Source organism: Microchirus variegatus (genome assembly GCF_963457635.1).
Source record: "Microchirus variegatus genome assembly, chromosome: 11".
NCBI classification, from domain to species: domain Eukaryota; kingdom Metazoa; phylum Chordata; class Actinopteri; order Pleuronectiformes; family Soleidae; genus Microchirus; species Microchirus variegatus.
The window spans coordinates 11,229,964-11,248,307 of NC_139812.1; the positions used below are offsets into that span (position 1 = coordinate 11,229,964).

General features: G+C 40.8%; 2 protein-coding genes across 2 annotated transcripts in view; one reads left to right on the forward strand and one right to left on the reverse strand.

Annotated features, from left to right (window-relative positions):
* thada (THADA armadillo repeat containing) overlaps positions 1 to 13,278 on the reverse strand; it is a gene marked incomplete at its 5' end in the record, with an annotated part of 92,585 nt that extends 79,307 nt beyond the window's left edge. Inside the window, 19 exons of the mRNA XM_083897242.1 lie at positions 5,184 to 5,344; positions 5,783 to 5,929; positions 6,472 to 6,608; positions 6,752 to 6,887; positions 6,994 to 7,222; positions 7,580 to 7,725; positions 8,629 to 8,752; positions 8,866 to 8,973; positions 9,108 to 9,263; positions 9,384 to 9,538; positions 9,697 to 10,415; positions 10,576 to 10,799; positions 11,123 to 11,217; positions 11,363 to 11,556; positions 11,810 to 11,887; positions 12,084 to 12,236; positions 12,346 to 12,476; positions 12,724 to 12,833; positions 13,200 to 13,278. Of these exons, the coding sequence (XP_083753368.1) occupies positions 5,184 to 5,344; positions 5,783 to 5,929; positions 6,472 to 6,608; positions 6,752 to 6,887; positions 6,994 to 7,222; positions 7,580 to 7,725; positions 8,629 to 8,752; positions 8,866 to 8,973; positions 9,108 to 9,263; positions 9,384 to 9,538; positions 9,697 to 10,415; positions 10,576 to 10,799; positions 11,123 to 11,217; positions 11,363 to 11,556; positions 11,810 to 11,887; positions 12,084 to 12,236; positions 12,346 to 12,476; positions 12,724 to 12,833; positions 13,200 to 13,278 (3,282 nt within the window). The remainder of the gene's footprint in view (positions 1 to 5,183; positions 5,345 to 5,782; positions 5,930 to 6,471; positions 6,609 to 6,751; positions 6,888 to 6,993; positions 7,223 to 7,579; positions 7,726 to 8,628; positions 8,753 to 8,865; positions 8,974 to 9,107; positions 9,264 to 9,383; positions 9,539 to 9,696; positions 10,416 to 10,575; positions 10,800 to 11,122; positions 11,218 to 11,362; positions 11,557 to 11,809; positions 11,888 to 12,083; positions 12,237 to 12,345; positions 12,477 to 12,723; positions 12,834 to 13,199) is intronic.
* Positions 13,279 to 14,344: 1,066 nt separating this feature from the next.
* Positions 14,345 to 18,344, forward strand: part of plekhh2 (pleckstrin homology domain containing, family H (with MyTH4 domain) member 2) — a gene marked incomplete at its 3' end in the record, with an annotated part of 28,285 nt that continues 24,285 nt past the window's right edge. Inside the window, exons 1-2 of the mRNA XM_083898125.1 lie at positions 14,345 to 14,376; positions 18,199 to 18,334. Of these exons, the coding sequence (XP_083754251.1) occupies positions 18,212 to 18,334 (123 nt within the window). The 5' untranslated portion in view covers positions 14,345 to 14,376; positions 18,199 to 18,211. The remainder of the gene's footprint in view (positions 14,377 to 18,198; positions 18,335 to 18,344) is intronic.

The following is an 18,344-nucleotide window of genomic DNA, read 5'->3' on the forward strand; positions in this document are numbered from 1 at the left end:
TTTCAAACTTTGCTTTCGTCCAAGAACCAGCAAAACTGTTTTGGGCTGTGCTAACATCATTGCACAAGGGTTTTCAAGGGTTTTCTAATCATCCAATAGCCGTCTAACGTGATTAGCAAACACAATGTACCATTACAACACTGGAGCGATGATTGCTGGAAATTGGCCTCTATACACCTATGTACATAGTCCATTAAAAACCAGACGTTTGCAGCTAGAATAGTCGTTTACCACATTAACAATGTATAGAGTGTATTTCTGATTCATTTAATGTTATATTCCTTGAAATAAGTGCTTTTCCTTCTAAAATAAGGACGTTTCTAAGTGAGCCAAAACTTTTGATCGGTAGTATAATGCAATGCTAGAAGAATGTATTTGGTATCAGGTGAAAATCTTGATCACTGCTATATTTCAGATATATTAAATTAGACATTTTATAACAGAATTTTGGTCTCTAAGACAATGTATGAAAACAATCAGTACCAAGAGGAGTTTCCTTTAGTTACGTAATGCCAAAGTCTTCAGCCAAGTCCAAAATCCATCCCTCATTCACACATTCCCATTCATAATACACAATACTGTACTCTGTCCAGGAAATGAACAATTTTAACTCTGTGGATTTTTGTTAAATCTGTCAGTGGGAATCTCTGAGGGCAACGTTTGGGTGCAGAGGAATTAAATTTGGACACTCAAATAAATTAAATAAAGTGCGCTACAAAACAAATCGCCCCAAAACTGCCAGACAAAGCATTCCTATTGTGTTATGTGTGGTGTGCGGCTATGGGTGTACTTCCCTCCTAAATGGTCCATCTCTACTGTGTAACCAACGCTCCAACCGATCCATGCCACGCTATGCCAAATAAACATCAGGGCTGTCAAAAGACAGTGTTGATCGGCTACTTCGGTGGTCTCGGGACATTTAAGTGCAAACATTTCATTTCTCGTCTAATGCAATACAATCATCCGACTCCATTGTTCCGTCTAAACCAAATCTCCATTTTGCTGAAAAGTGATAATCAACTGAAAATACAGTGGGTAAAGAGAGAGTGACTCAAATGCTCGCCTATAACAACTGTTGTGCCACCCAGTAACAGAAAGACTGGCCAACCTCCAGGCCAACAAGGATATAACACAGGATGCTGCCTGTGGACCGCAGGAGGTGTTGAGCTCACACACACTTGGAAGGTGATTTGTTTTGGTCTCTTTCTCTCTCTCACACACACCTTTATTCACCCATGCATGTCATCACAGTGGTATGGCAGAATGATTTTGTCTTCACAGACTTAGACAGATCCAACTTTCCAAACTGTATTAGAATAACCCAACTGACTGCTAATACCAGCAAGACCAGCAACTTCATTCATGTACACACATATGCATCTGCATAACCAACATACAAACAAAGCATGGAAGCATGGTTTTAGTGTCATTTTCTTCTCGACCATGTCCAAAGTCAAGCATGTGGGCCAATTGCGGCCCTCTGTCCGATTTTCTATGGCCCACAGCTTTGGTAGTACAATGTATTATTCATGGCCAGGGACTGACTCGGACAGAAAGGCAAAATTCTTTCATTTGTTCACTCCTGCGTGGCTTGGATTTGGTTACATTTCCATTTAAAAATGATAATTGTGACATGGAAAATAAAATTACTATAAAACAGTGTGGGCCACATGGTTGGTGACATGGAGTTTGCATGCTCTCCCCGTGTGTGTGGGTGGGTTTTCTCCAGGTTCTCTGGCTTCCTCCCACATGCAATACATGCAATATGGGGATTAGGTAAATTGGGCACTTTTACCAAAATTGACCGTAGATGTGAGAGTGAATGGTTGTTTGTCTCTGTATGTAGGCCCTGTGATGGATTGGCGAACTGTCCAGGATGTACCCCGCCTATCGCCCTATGTCAGCTGAGATAGGCACAGCACCCCCCACGACCCTGTGGTGGAGGATAAAGTGGTAGATAATGGATGGATGGCTATTCGAACACTGATACTTCACAACCAGCTTGTTATAAAGAACTCTTGTGCACTGTCAAAAGTCACAAAAGGATGCGTTTCATTCAACTGTAAAGGTCATGAATCGCTGGTCAGCATTATTAAAATGGTAACTGTATATCAAAGTTATGGAAAATACACAATTTTCTTTCCTGTCCCTATTAAAATAATTTATTTGGGGAGAAAAGCTCAACAACAAGCTATGATAATCCTCCTTAGTGTGTGTAGCTTTCTGTTTATTAGAGAACATCTGAAACCAATCTTTACATGATTCCCTAAATCTCAACTGATAATTACAGAAATATTATTTGTATGATTTGTTCTTTAAAAACAATTTGACTCCTTAGCGTCAGGCTTCCAAATATGAAATCTTTTATTGCCTTGTTATTGCTGCTGTCTGGAAAATTAATTTTAAACTGATTTAGAAGTAAACGTGTCATTGGGCATAAAGAGTCAACAACATACACAGAGCCCAGTAATGCTCAGACCCTTGAGCAAATTTTACATTAACGGTTATATTTGCATCATAAATTAGGTATCTAAATACCACATCTGTACTAAAAGCCAAATTAAAGTCTACAAAGGAAGCAATGAAGATTTTGTTCCAAAACCTGTAGTGAAGTGACATTTGCCCCTAGCAAATGAATATTCATTCATTTTAATACTTCAGTGTATTAAAAAAACAGTTGAACTCAGCAAACAGAGAGAGAAAAAAAACCCTCACATTCAACATTATCGTACAGTGATACTTCGTCCCTTTCCCTCAGAGGTGAAAATATATGGTCAACAGACAAACACAAACACACACACACACATGCGCACACACCCTTTTACCCCCTACACAGACAAACACAGCCTGTGTCTGGTACCCTAGTTATTACGGATGTTCACATGTTGAAACACTCAGACAACTATTCCTGCGTAAGTTTGTACGTGCATCTGACTCCGTGTGTGTGTGTGTGTGTGTGTGTGTGTGTGTGTGTGTGTGTGTGTTTTCCTGCTGCTGGTGGAAGTGATTTGGAAAGAATGCAGTGGAAAAGGGAGGGGCGTTGCGGCTGTTAAACCAGCAGGGTCGAGCCTCAAATGAAAGCGCAGCGCTAACGAGGGCGGATGCTAATTGAAGAGCCTCCCAGCATGGTGTCACAAACAGACACAAACACATACACACACCCCCCCACTACAGTACACATACGTACACATATACAGTAAAAAAAAAAAGTGTTTACTGTATTGTGCATGGATTACTGGGTTTGCAGCAAGTGTATGTGTGTGTGAGAGGGTGGAGATGCAAACAAGTGACAACAACAGTGTCCACATTAGGGTTTAGGCAGCTGCGTGTATTTTTACATCATCTGATCCTCGCCGTGTGAGATCGGCGATTCCTGATGCGACTGTGCCGGGGGAGTCGGTGTGTGTTCTCGGCAGCACACCACCACAGCTCAGCTGTTGTAGCTTGGTTAACCTTGTTAGCCTTCTCATTCTAAAAAGACTTCAAAGCAGCAAGAATAGTGACAAGACAGAAATGAATCGCGGCAGCAGATGTTTACGGAGTCCGCCGTCAGATGTGCCCAGAAAACACTGGTATAGAGCATGGGATATTTTGTATTTTAATTCTAAATGTAGCCTATTACCAATGGCTTACCATGTAATTTCTGTACACTCCACATTGACATGACATGAAGGAATTAATCAGTTTGACATTTTCTAACCAGTGTTCCTATCTCACCACATCTGGTTACCACACTAGGATCATTTTTATGTAAGGTAGCATGAATCCAGCATGAATTTTGTGGGAAAATATAAGCAACCCTATTGATGCAGAGTAATGTCCTGCAGGCATTTGTTAGGTGTGTGTGTTTGTAGGTGTGTGCTAAAGCAATAAAGGCTTAATAGCATCCGACTGGGATCGATTTAAGTATTTAATTAGTGTAGAAATGCCAAGCAAGTCACATCTTGCTACAAGGGTGTATGATAATATGAAGGGAGCATTTATTGCAGGTCTGAGCAGCGCAGATGTATAAAAACAGATCTCATGGGATAATAAGAGTTGAAATTGTTAACTGCGTGAGGTAAAAAAAAAAAAAAAAAAATTGAAAAATCGACCATTTTAAAGCAGGGTGGTTTCATTTTGTTTTTATTTTTTTGTGAACCAGAACGGCATCTGCTGTTATTTAATGTCATGAGCGCACACTGACTGCAGTTACAAAAAAGAGTCACTAGATGGCATTTTACTTCCTAAGACTGGTGTAACAAGTCACTGTTACATGTGTACTGTAAATGTATTTGACAATAAGGCCCTAATGTGGTACACTGCAAAGAAATAATAGAAAATATTCTGAATATCTTCAGAAATATGAATTACTAGACTAGACTTAGTATGATAGAGCCTTTTTTGCTTCAAGAAAAGGAAAGTTAAAAACAAGAACTGAATCGAATTGTGACAATAAAATAAAAAAAAACCTAATTGAATAAAGGATTCGGGAAAATGTTGACAATTGTTTTAACAATGTTTAAAAATAGCTTCGTCACGACCCCCCTCCGCAGTCCCTTTTATGACTTTATACCGGAGACAGACCCAGAGTCAGAAGACACTGTTGCTCGTGAAATACCTCCACAACAGATGTTATTCTTCTTCTGCTGTTCAATGTACGTAACCGGATGTGCCCGGACTACCGCCCGGAGCAGGACGATCGGTTGTTCAGGAGAACCGCTGCTTACGCAACTATTACGGGATTTTCAGTGATCTCGTTGAGCCCCGAGATTACAATAAAACACAACGTTCTCAGCAATGGCTGAACTGTTTGTTTCGAACCGTCAGGCTTCATAAACAAGGTAATGACGCAGATACACACCAAAAAAACAGCGATAATAGGAACTTCCGGTCTAGTACCGCTTTAAAAGAAACGGAAATACCTGGAATGTTTCTGTCCGACTCTCAATATTTTCCAACCACTTCATAGGCAATACTGGTTAATGGATGACTTCTCAGACAATTGTAGTATTTTCACTGGGTTTAACTGGCCTAATACAACAGGTATGAACAAATAATTGATGCGGATAACGGACATTGAACTGAGAACTAATTACTTTCTGTTTTGTGTATATGGATATTGTGAGGACATGATCTAAAAGTGACTTAAATGGATCCAAAACTAGTCAGCCCCTGTTTGAATTTCACGTCTTAGTCCTCACCTGCTCCTCTGTGATGAGCCCTGGTTGTGTGTCCGCCTCGTCAGTGGTGTAGTGCAGAGGCAGGCTCTGGCACAGGTGGCCGAGCAGCATGGCCACTTCCTTCATGCTACGCCAGCAACATACCAGCACCATCTGGGCTGTCACCCTGTAGCTCTCACCACCTGGAGACAGCACACATCCACAGTGAGACAAAACAAACTTTGGAATATTGTGGCTGCTTTTACTTTATTAACTGATTGTTTACACAAAGAAAATTAAACATTTGTAATTAATGGAAACCAGGAGATGTCCCAATGTCACAAACCATGCTTTGCTTGTCATTTATATTGGGTCACAAGCTACATTCACTGAACACACACACACAAAGTATCATGTACAGTAAATACAGTTTAATGACAAAAAAGGCCAAACACTGCCCCCAGCAGCATATTAATGTTACTGCACCCACAGCAGCACCAACTGAATGCACTGCTCATAAGCAAATCTTTACACTTGAATTGCACAGTATTTAACATAGGAATTTCAAAACCACACTGAGTTGAGGTCCAAAGGATAACATTTCTGTAGACAAATTAATTAACCAGTGTGACATAACTCACCAGCGTCCCCTGATGGAGTGTGTGTGGTCTGACTCTGTGTTTGATTATCTCCAAGGTGTGTGTCCAGCTCTCTGCTGCTGGTGAAGAAGTCATTCGTGTCTCGGGGCTGAATCTCCTGCAGAATCTTCTGCAGACCTGCTGACGTCTCTGTCCACAAACACACATATAAATCACATGCAATACTCCACCAAAGAGTGTGTTTGTCTTTTTGAGCACTTTCTAGTTAACATGTGGGATAAAACCTAAGAAATAAATTATTTTCTACAGATGTCTAAAGTGGAACAAGTATACTACCGTTCAAAATTTTGGGGTCACTTAGAAATTTCCTTATTTTTGAAGGAAAAGCACTTTTTTTCAATAAATATAACATTAAATGAATCAGAAATACACTATACATTGTTAATGTGGTAAAAGACTATTCTAGCTGTTATTTCTAATCTTGTCAATGTCTTTACTATTCATTTTGCAACTCTTTTGATGAATAAAAGTGTGAAAACACACAAATACTGTATAGGTGACCCCAAACTTTTGAACAGTAGTGTATGTCCATGCTTGAATCTCTTATTTTAAAGGTTTTGGACACAAATCTATTAAAAAAATCGATATAAAAACCTATTTTATTTTAAGCCAGTGACTCTGCCCCTCACAAATTACACATAACACAAACCAAGAGTAAGAAATGAGATTACCTGAGTCAGTATCCATGGGGATGAGTCCTTCCGGGGATGAACTCTGAACTACAGGGGAAACCACATCAGACATTCTGTAGCACACAGCAATGAGTTCTGACACCAGACATCTCCACTGCTCAGTCTGCTTCAAACTCCTAAACACACATATTGAAAAAGCAAAGCAACAAAAACAGAATTGCTCAGACCCAGACAAAAAAAATACAATGTGCTCTTCACTGCCAACAACAAAAGACAGTTGTTTAACATGTGTATAATCTGTGATGGTTTTTGCTCTCACTCAATGTTGAGCTGCAGTAGCACTGCTGTGATGCAGTGAGCTCTGCCATACAGAGGAAAGGAGGCTGCTGCTTGTAAGAGAGACGACTCGGCTCTCAACACCTCTGACTGCAGACAACAAAGCAGGACCTGAACCACTGTGGACAAAAAACAAAACAAAAAGAAACACATTTCACATCTGCAAATAAGTAAAAGTGTTTAGTACATGCATAGATTTACTGGGCCTGTTTACACAGAACCTACCTGCAAGAGTGTTGAGTTCTAAAATAATCATCTCAGATGCCTGGGACGGTGGATGGGGAGGCTGGAAATCGAGGCCCTGCTGCTGGGCACAGTGCAGCAGAGCCTGGCTCAGGTTTGGCTGCTGCAGCAACATGTTGAGGAGGTGAGCTGCCGTGACACTGTCAAAAGGTTTGGTGCTGGTACTGAGGTCCAGAGCAGCTTGAAGGACACACCGCATCCTCTCCGGCTCCTGACATCACAAAGATGATGTCAATATGGCGATTGTACAATGTAAAGCCTAAGGTATTTTTAAATAACTCAAGCACTGTGTCATGCAGGGCTTCTGCGGGATTAAGGATGCCAAATGTAAGACTTTAAAGCACAGCAAACTAGTTTAAAAAGTTGAAAAGTACAAATTTGCCAAATTCTTTACATACATTTCCAAAGAAAATATAGCGATCTAGTTTATAGTATCTGTGGCATTTTGAAGCCCTTTAAATGCCCATTGAATGGCAGATATCGGGATTCATTGTCATTTTTAAGGATAATTAAGGCCTTCATTTTGGGACACTCAAACAGATGAGTAGCTAGTGTTTGGATTATTTACCTGTAGCCCAACAGCTGATGGAGGGAGTTGCCGTAACAGCGTGGATGCCAGATGTTTGACTTCCAAGAAGTTGCTGGCAACACAGTATAGGACATTCTGAGCATGTGCAGAGGAGATGACCTCGCCAAGGGCAAACACATCAGAACCTGAAGAAAATGGTGAGGAAGAGGTTAAAAAAAAAAAAAAAAGTGGTAATGAGTGAGACAGTTGAAGCACCACGCTAGCATCAAGGTAAAGAGACTGTCCAATAATGAATAGACAGTTGGCTCAGGAGCCAAAAGAATCATGGACTCCAGTGCTGTGACTTGGCAAAAGCTATTGTAATTAATGTGCCAAGCGTCATCAGTATGGTGCCCAAAAGCACTCGCCAAAACTTTTCATTTGAGGACCCACTTTTTAAAGATGACAAAGCATTGTGACCACAGTTCACAATATAAATCCACAATATAATTTTTCTCCATATGTTTTGGACAATTTCTACTGTCAACAAAGAAATTATTATGAATAAGTTAACCAGCATTTCTGATTCATACATGTATGATAAATGAATCGACTGAATTTTCTGCATGTTAATTTGACAAATGCGCATTAATATTAAGTAAAAGGCTGGACAAATACTGCAAATGTGCAGTATTTGGTGACCCAAAACAACATTTACCAATACAGTCTCTGGGACTGAACTGCAAAATACTACATGCCTGTGTTTTCTACTACATATATGACCATGTGTGCAATTTTCATCTGTACTATAACAGAACAGTTGATTCATAAGGAACATAATACTTAAACTGATGCATTAACACAATTATATATATATATATATATATATATATATATATATATATATATATATATATATATATATATATATATATATTGTATTGTAATGTAATGTTTCAGTGATACAATGATTAAAATATGTATATTATAATGTACATTTGCTATAAAACTGTACTTTTGGTAATTGTGGGAGAAAAACATCTGTGACATTTTGTTAAATGTGTTAAAAGTCAAATAAAACTGCAGGTGCTACTGAGTGTTAGGTGTACCGGTGTTGAAGGTGAAGAAATGGCCCAGTAAGCACAGCAGGTCGAGAACCATGAGGCATTTAGAAAAGGATGCTCCAGGAATCAAAACCTCCAGCAGCCTCACACAAAGCCAGTGGAGGAACTCCTACATTGCACACACACAAAAAAGCCCTTAATTAACTAGATCGAATTGAGAAAACTGAGGGAAAACTGAGGGAAAACTGAGTGCTGAGTACATGTATATTGTTAGTGGAATACCTTGTACTGATGTAATGTGTGTTGGTCTCGGTCTTTCTCCTCCTGGACTCTCAACTGACTCACTCTCTTCTGCAGCAGCTGAGTGCTGTCCCTCACTCTACAGAGTAACTGAGCAGCAGAAGATTTTTGTTGAATGAAGGGATCATTTTTTGATGTTTTCATATACAAGCGTGAACACGCACAGGCATTTGCAATGTGTGATTTTAGAGGCACCAAAACACGACATGATGTGAGCAGCTAACCTTCTTCAGCAGGCTGACTGTCTGCTGTCTGACGCCTGGGGACTGACTGTTGAGATTGGGCAGCAGGAAATGGCAGATCAGGTCCATTTCCTGTGAAGTCAGAACCTCTGTGCTGCGGTTGCTCTCGCACACCAAACCCAAAGCATCCATCCTCACCTGGACAGTGAGAGATGATGATGATGACGACGACACGTACAGAGGAATCCAATTTATATTATTTTTTTTATTTTTTTTTTACAATATTTAACACACATTCAAGGACAAACACAAACTCACTTGATCGTGTTTGTGTACGAGAGCTCGCTTGAGGAGGGAGAGGGGCACTAGTCCTCCCCACAGACTCTTTTCAGAGGACGGAACAACACCCTGGGCCCTGGCTGCCCGCAGACACGTCATCAGAGCCCCCATTGGACCTCTGCAACCTGAGCCACCTGGTAGAAAATAAAAACGTTATTAATAGAAATATATCTACTGAATGCCTTCGTCAATTGCTTATGGTAAAAATACAACATTTCAAATCAGAACAGAAGTCTTATTAATATGAAGACAATGTTTGTATGTGGCGTCATGTGAGTGTCTGTGCCTTTGCCTGTGCTGGAGGGAGGCATTTCCTGCAAGGCCTGCACCATGTGAGCCAGGCTGGAGGGGCTGCAGCGGAGCAGCTTTGGTAGGAAGTAGTCCAGGATGTACGAGGTTTGATCCAGTCTGGCGCGGCACAGCACCTGTAGCAGCGGGGTTACCCATGTCCTGTGCCAACACTCCATCCAGTCCTCTGCCTTTCCGGCTGCATCAGCATCCATCACCAGCTGTGCTTTGTGAGCAATAAGAAACTTCTCCAGCAGGTTGCTGGCATAAGGAGCCAACGTCTGGTCCCCCATCAAGCCCAGGAGAGATGATGGCAGTTGGGGCTGGATGTTAAGCAAGTACCGCGCTCCACAGAGCTCCACCAGGCAGCCTAAGGAGCTGTATTTCCCCCTCATGTGCCACTCAAGTCCCAGCAGGCTTTGGGTGAGTTCTATGATGTAAGAGTCCTCAGTAGGGTCAGAAATGGATGAGTTGGTGTGCAGATGGAGAAGAAGAAGGTTGTACAATAGTGAGCGGGTTTGGTGGCGCACTGCGTCTAATGGGTGTTCCCAATGGGAGTAGATGTGCTCAAGGAGGTGTCGATGCAGATCGGAGCCTCCACTGAGAGCCTGCTGGAGGTTTGGAGGGCAGGGCCGTACATCTCCCTGCAGACAGTTCAGGGCAGCACCACTCCACAGTGTTAACACCCGAGCCACCACCAAGGCTGTACTGGACTCCTTTACACTATAGCAAAAGAAAAATATCAATACCAGGATAGTGTTGATATTTCATTGAAAAGAGCATGTCCTTCGATCAGGTAGAGTACCATTTCTGATCTATTTTCCCATAATAAAAAGGTTTTTTTATAGAGCAATCAATAGAAAATCAGTTTTGGAAGATATACCTGACATCCAGATCCAGCAGCAATCTGGGGATTAACAGTAGCAGTTTCTCCCACAGTGGTCCTGGTCGAGCGATGTCCCAGCTAAACATGGCCAGAACCCCATGACACAGATACAGAGAGACACCCAGTGGGCGATCGCTCGCACACAGATGGACACACCTCTCTTTGAGCCACAGCGGGGCCAGGTCCAAACCTTGGACTGAGCTTTGCAGCAAACTGCACACCTGACACACACACACACAAAGAATGGCCAACAGAGGAACACTAAGGTGATTAAATGTGTCTTTCAAATGTTGATTTTGATCATAAGTTTTAGGAAAACAAACGGTAACAAATTAAAGGTTTTTCGGGAGTGTATAACACTGTTCTACATTATAATTAAGTTAAGTGCAAAATAAACTAGTAACAACTTTGGTAATGACAAACCAATCTGTTTTATATACACCCTCAACTACCATTATTTCAATAAATTCAAATAGGGATTACATTTTAATGAGTGCACAAGGTGTAATGTGGAATAACCAAGAACTATTATTCCATGACTCACCAGCGAAGCAATTTCATCCCCAGAGCCCATGACAGACTTGATCAATAACACAACAGCCATGGCAGCTGTACTCTGGACTGACTGGACGAACTCCTCTAGAGGCAGAAAGAAGAACAGATGGTTCTTATGCATCTCATTTTCAATCAGAATATTCATTCTTAATATCAATCAATAAACTGCACTGGGAAGTTGTTAGGGTACAATATTACTATGCACAGAGTACTACAGTTAGTTTCTTACCATCAGTGAGGATGTGTACATAACAGCTCAGGAGGCTGCTCAGTGTCTCCTCCATCCTGCAGTGATCCTGCTCTGTCTGCAGGGCAGCACTGATGGCCTCTTGGGATCTCTGAATTACCAGCATGGAGGTCTTCACAGCAGTCAAACAGGAGTGCATCAACTCAGCCTGGGCGATGTGACGGCCTGCAAGACCACTAAAGGAACAGCAGGGGGCGACACACACACATTGATAAACAACAAGCCATAAACTATAGATTTTCCTGATCCACTCCAATTATCTGTCAAATTTGAGTGCAGTCACGATGATCCAGGAAGTGAATGCAACCAAGTATGAAAGAAAACTAAACTACTTTAGCATTATGAAATGTCAAGTCTAAATTTTTATTCACAATATTAACAAAAGTTGTTTTAAAACAAGATATCTTTTTAAAATAGACATCTCTGTACCTGTTCTGATGAAGGTATTCACTCAGTCCCTTGTGAAGAAACTGCAATACTACACAAAAAAGAAGAGCAAGAATAAGGCTGAGAGAAAAACAGAGTTTTAAAATCAGACAAAGAAAAACAATCGGCCACTAACCTTCAGGCACCAGTTTGTGAATGCATCGCTCACCTGGAGATAAAACGTTTCAAAGAGGCAGATTTTGTGTTTACTCATAATGTAATAGGAGGTATGAATCAACAAATCAACATTAAAAGGCAAACACGTGCAGTAGCCCACTCACCAAGAGGGAAGCCATCCAAACAGGCAGCAATTGTGTCTACAGTGTGAAGATATTTGTCTGAACCCAAGTAAGAAAGACTGTCAGACAAGCAGACACACAAACAGTCTACAGTTGACTCCCTTAACCAGGCAGGTACAGAACCCAAGGCACTGAGGACAAATAGAAACATTATTTATGACAGAGCCAAATAATGTATTGTTAAATCTGTAAACACTTTTACATTTTAAACATCAACAAACAGACTTTGACAAAAAGTACCTGGCGATGGCTCGTCGTAAGGGATTCTTGGCTTGCAGGGAGGTGAAAAACAGGGCCATGGTGTGTAGACAGGTCTCGAGAAGAGTGTTTTCAGTTTGCTCTTCACTCAGTGCCTCCAACTGGGACCCTGCCTGATGTAGTATAAATTAACATGTTTGGTCCTATACTGTATTTTCAGTCTACACAGTTCATTTCACTTCTCATAAGAGATTTTCAGTCATGAACTTAGTGGTTAGGGTCACATATTGAAACACATTCACAACAGCAGCAGAATGTCTGGATAAACTTTGGAGTTCAGCGCATGTCTGAAAGCAGCTATAGAGAGTGTTATTGTCTAATTATAATCATAAAAATCACAACAGCCAATGTGTTCTTTACCTTTTTCACCAGCTGGATCTGTGGCACTGGCTCTGTCAGCTCCAAACAGGACTGTAGGGTGTGGGCAACCTGACTGATGCCATCGTCTCCCCCATTCACAGAGAGGGACGCTGAGAAAGACAAGACATATCAATTTTTAATAGTAGAAAATTTAGTTGAGCATGAGTAGAACAGCTGTCATTGTAATAACAACATACACAATATTTATGTTGTAAAATAATACACAGATTGCCAAGTTCAGAGTTGCAGAAAACGTTTAAATGCAGGCATACAGATACAATTATGATGCTGAAATGGAAAGTGTGAAGTGAACTTTTCACTGCCTGGGATTATGTTAGCAAAAAGACATTACACCTTAAACATAGCTATTTGTGTACTTATATAGCAAGTCACACAATATCATTGTAATATTCAATCACGTCACTACATGTTGCATGTTGTGTAGGGGAGGAGTAGCAAAACTACTGCTTCATTACCTATCAGCTTGTGCAGGTTCTCCTCTTCCAGCACCACAGCCTCCACTTTGGCTGTCTTCTTCTTCTTCTTCCCCACCATGACTCTGCCCTGTGTGGGAAGCAGCATCATCCCACATCAGTCCCATTCCACTCCCATGATACAGTCATCACTTCATTTTGAAAATATGACTGTAATACAAGCTAAAATACAACTAGATTGTAAAGAATAACACTTGGAGGCAGTCCAGCCTAATCCTCCCTCTTTCTGGTCCTCTTCTCTCTGATGACAACTTAATCCACACTTTTTAGCAGCATGTTTCTTTACCATAGCTTAATATCCAACTGCTAGCAACTGTTAGCCAACTACTGCCTAGCACTGACTCTACGACCCACGTTGAAAAGAAACACAGACAGGGTAAACACTCAAAAATCACGACAACTAAATCCCCACAGACAAATGTTTAAGAAAGGCATTGTTTAATATATTCTATATGACCGGCATTCACCTGCGTTTAACATGCGGTTTACTTACCGGAGCCCCAGTGTTTTAGCTGGCTACTGCATGGATGGGCTCGTGAGGAGAGATTCAAGTCGCAAGTTAAAAACAACATTTTCCGGTAATATGTTTTTTCAAAATAAAAGACACAAGACAACAACAAAATAGTTCGCAATCACTGACTATGTTCGTGAATGAAAATAGTATTAGCTTTATTTCACGGTTGAAAAATAGTAACAAATATGTGGTGAACACACTTTATGTTGTAAAATGTTACAAAGCTTAAGTTTGAAGGCAATAGTTTTAATGGTTCCCGTATTGTTCCCGGGAGCTTGACGGTCCATGCCGCTATCGCACGCGAGTGTCGTCACTTCCGAAAGTCTGCAACAGACCCGCCCACAGAGCGCTCCAGATTTCTATTGGTGAATATTAACGTCAATCATTGTACAACCCAAAGGCTGGGAAACGCCCATCAAAACTGCAATTGGACAGAAATCACGAACACAGCTCCCTCTGACCATCGAACTCCAACCCGTTACCAACTTTTCCCTTGGAACTGGATTGAAAACCTTTGGAAGAGTGAGCCATTCACTGAGAACGTTTCCCTTGACAGGAATATAAATAAAATAGAATAAACGCATAGACAACGGAATGGATATGGCGTGAATTCTCTATTACAGTTTAACATCTATATCCTCAAGGGTGAGTAGTAAACTCTGATGAAATTAGCTTTTATGTATAGTGAACAGGAAACGATGGAGAATAACGTATGTTGGCTAATGCTGGTCGTTTTGTATTAACTTTGTTTATCACTTTTTATTGGTGGAATAAGTTAATTAAACGAAGTAGTGTGTTTTTTTAAAGTACATTCTAAGATAGTTTTTGGTGTTTTAATTCAGAGTAGTGATATTTTCTGTGATTTAAGGACACACCAAATACATAACCCACTATGTGTGTTTGAAGTAAAATACCACAAATTAAACCTTTTAGCCTGAAAGAGTCACGTATCTGACGAGTTTACCTCCCTGAGTCAGTGAGTCCTGTATGAGGAACAGCATCAACTGCATCATTTTCATGACTCCATTGTTGCTTGTCTGAATTTAAAATGCTTGTGTACAGTGTATTTAAATGTATGGCTTTGTAATCTATTAACACACTGTCAAACCTGTCAGAACAGAGCAGCAACAACGAGGCTTCACAACTTTTTTATGATGAGTATTTTTTTTTTTTAGAACAAAACACTAGTTAGTATCCATTAGTATGGAATAACCACGAGGAGGAAACACTTCAAAGATGACACACCAGGAAAAAAGGAAAAAATGGGGTTATAACAATAACATAAAACATATGTTGGGGGGGGTTATCCATCCATCCATTATCTACCGCTTTATCCTCCCCTGGAGTATAGATTACTTGTTTTTATGACTCAATCCAACAACATTAAAGATGCATTATGTAACACACACACATAGGTCACAGAGACTCAGGAATAATATTCATATAACATACTGAACTCACCAACAACAACAACAGTACAGCCAAAATATTTGCATTCAAAAAAATCTTTTGCAGACCGCAAATCATGTTTATGTTTTGAAATTGTGCATGTGGCGCCACCTACCGCCATCTACCAATCATTGCAGTCAGTAGAGTCTCAGCTGCCGAGCAACCACGGGTTGCCAGTTACGTCTGAGCTACAATGGCGGAGAAAAAGAAACCTAAAAGACCTCGGTATTTTGAATTAGAGTGTACTAACCGTTTTTGGCCACATTCTTACATATGGCGCCTTTAAACCCTAAGAAGATTCACATTTAAGGACACATTGGACATCCAAATACATAATCCACTATGGCTGTGGACCGCAGCGAAAATGCAGTGCCAGTAGTCTAAAAGACAGGTTCTGCCCACATTTCTGACACATTCTGGTACACCTTGTCAAGCAAACTGTATGAGAGATTTCAGAGTAGTTTCCTAACTCAGAGAATTCCACAGAGATGGTGCTGGCACAGAGCAGCCTCTCCATTCTTTAACAGTCTAGGTTCAGGATGAGCCTTCACATTTTGAAGTGACAGAGAAAATAATCAGACTTGTCATTATACTACACATTCAATATGCTTGCACAGACCATTTCCCAGTGAGAAGCAGATTATCTTCCCACACTGTAAAGCCTTATTTTAATTTCATTCACAGCAGGTAGTGGAGTCTGTAATGACTGGCTGCGGAACCACTCCAGATCAAAACACAGGAACATTCTCACCCAACTTATTCTGTTTTCATTGTTTATGTGAACACAAATACTAATTTTAACCAGAGTAAGACAACAATCTGAATCTGAATAAAGAGGTATTTTTTCCCAATCTCAGTTGCATTATGCATATATGTACACATCACATTATTATAATGGGGTTGGTCAAAATATCTATTTGGTGATATATCGTCATCCTTCCTTGTATTATTTGATAATCGCTACGCCGGGGCAAATATTGATATTTTAATTAAAAAAATTAAAGCGCTCTAAAGTAAACAGTCGCTGCCAGTTTCACACGTCACTACTTTGTGTCTCCTCACGGCGGCGCTGCTCAAATAAATGAGGGAAAACTTGGGTGGAAGTTACCTGGCCGAAGAAGATGGAGTTTACAGCGGGATAACGTGGAGAAAGCAACGTTAAGAGATCCACGTTCAATACATAGACTTTATCCTTTATCCATGATGTTATTGGTCTCATAGACCATGTATCACGTATGGTATTGTGGCGTACCCTACGATTCCCACCCCTATATGATAACATCCTGTTTGTCATCATAATCTGAAGAATGTCTTATTCAGAACAAGGTCAACAGTTCAGATTAGTAGTGTCCGTGTCAACATAGTCACCGTGTCTGTAAAAATGACTTTACTCTGGGGGAAAGTGGGAGTGAAAGATAAGCACAGACAGACATAGACAAGGTTCAGGGGTTAAATGGCCTTTTATGTTTCTCATCCTTTGATTATCGTGGTGCAACGAAGCTCTGCATCTGTTCATGATTCACACATTTGACAAACCTTCTGACGGGATTAAATAAAAAATATATATAGTATAGACTTATAGACTTGTTTTTTAGGAATGACTAACATTAAACCCTAAGAAGATTCACAGTCAAAGTGAATTACATATATCGTATTGTGAATAAAGAAAAAAAAAAACACCTAAAATATTATTATAAGTACATGACAAGATAGTTTTGGTTGTTTTGATTCAGAGCCCACTATGTGTGTATAAAGTAAATTTTGAAATACCACAAATTAAACCTTTTCGCTACAAAAAGCCACATTTCTGAAGAGTCTTAAATTGTAAAAGTTGTTGAACATAGTTTATACATTATGCATGGTCTCATATTTTTTATTTCTTCTCCCTATACAGTATGTAAACCCTTGCAGTCAGTTGTTGATGTTGTTTTGTGGGTTTCTTTTTTCCCTTTGTCTATGATTATACCACAGGAAACAAGGAGAAAAAAATAAGCCTGCTGAAACAGTTTATTATGGCCTCTCTCCCTCTCTCTCTTTCTCTTTCTTTCTTCTCTCTCTCTCTCTCTCTCTCTCTCTCTCTCTCTCTCTCTCTCTCTCTCTCTCTCTCTCTCTCTCTCTATATATATATATATATGTCTCTCTACACATGTTTGCAGTCTCTTTGTGAGGAGGCCATACTAATGAGAGGTTATTACATAGAGGAGAAACCCAGGCCTTCTATCTTCCTCCTCCTCCTTCATCTAAGATCTTCATCTCTCTTTCTCCCTCTCACTCTCTCTCGCTCTCTCTCCCTCTCTTCCACCCCCCCACCCCACAGTCTGTTTTCTCTGGAAAACATGATGCAGATCTGGCCCGGGGTGGGCAGTGAGGTGTTTTGGAGCACCAGTGGAGTTTTACTGTTTGGTCAGGCAGAAGTGATACGCCCACTGCCCACGCTGGTTCAACTCAACCCTGGAATGGTAGCAATGCATTTATACAACAACAACAAACCCTGTGTGTGTGTGTGTGTGTGTGTGTGTGTGTGTGTGTGTGTGTGTGTGTCTGTGTGTGTGTGTGTGTGTGTGTGTGTGTGTGTGTGTGTGTGTGTGTGTGTGTGTGTGTGTGTGTGTGTGTGTGTGTGCGTGTGTGTGTGTGGGGGGGGGGGTGTGTGTGTGTGTGTGTGTGTATGGTGGAAACCTCTCAATAGAACCTATTCGGTGTAGTAATAAAACAAATGTGCGTCAGTCCTGTTTTTGTCTCTCAGTCAGAAAAGACTATCATCCCTGGGGATTACAGTCGCAGCGCCCCATGTCAACAGACATTCATACTATAGAGGTGCCTTTTAGAAAAAAACTCTGAATTCTGAACCAGCTTCACGGGTGCTTTTCTTTTTCCCTGATCTCTGATCTCCTTCACGAGGAGGAAATGAAAAGGAAATGTTCACACAGGAAGCCTTTAGGAGATTGCCGCACTACTATTTACATATATTTGTTCTCTGTTACCCTTCTCTCTCTCTCCTTCGACCTATCTCTCTTACAGAAGATCAGCCGGTATGGCGGATGGGGAGGAGGCCATGAGCCAGGAGGACTGGAAGGAAAAGTGTATGGTCCTGGAGACACTGCTCATGAAGTTCAGAGTGCAGATCATCAAGATTCGAGAACTCACCGCTGACAAAGTTGGTTCAA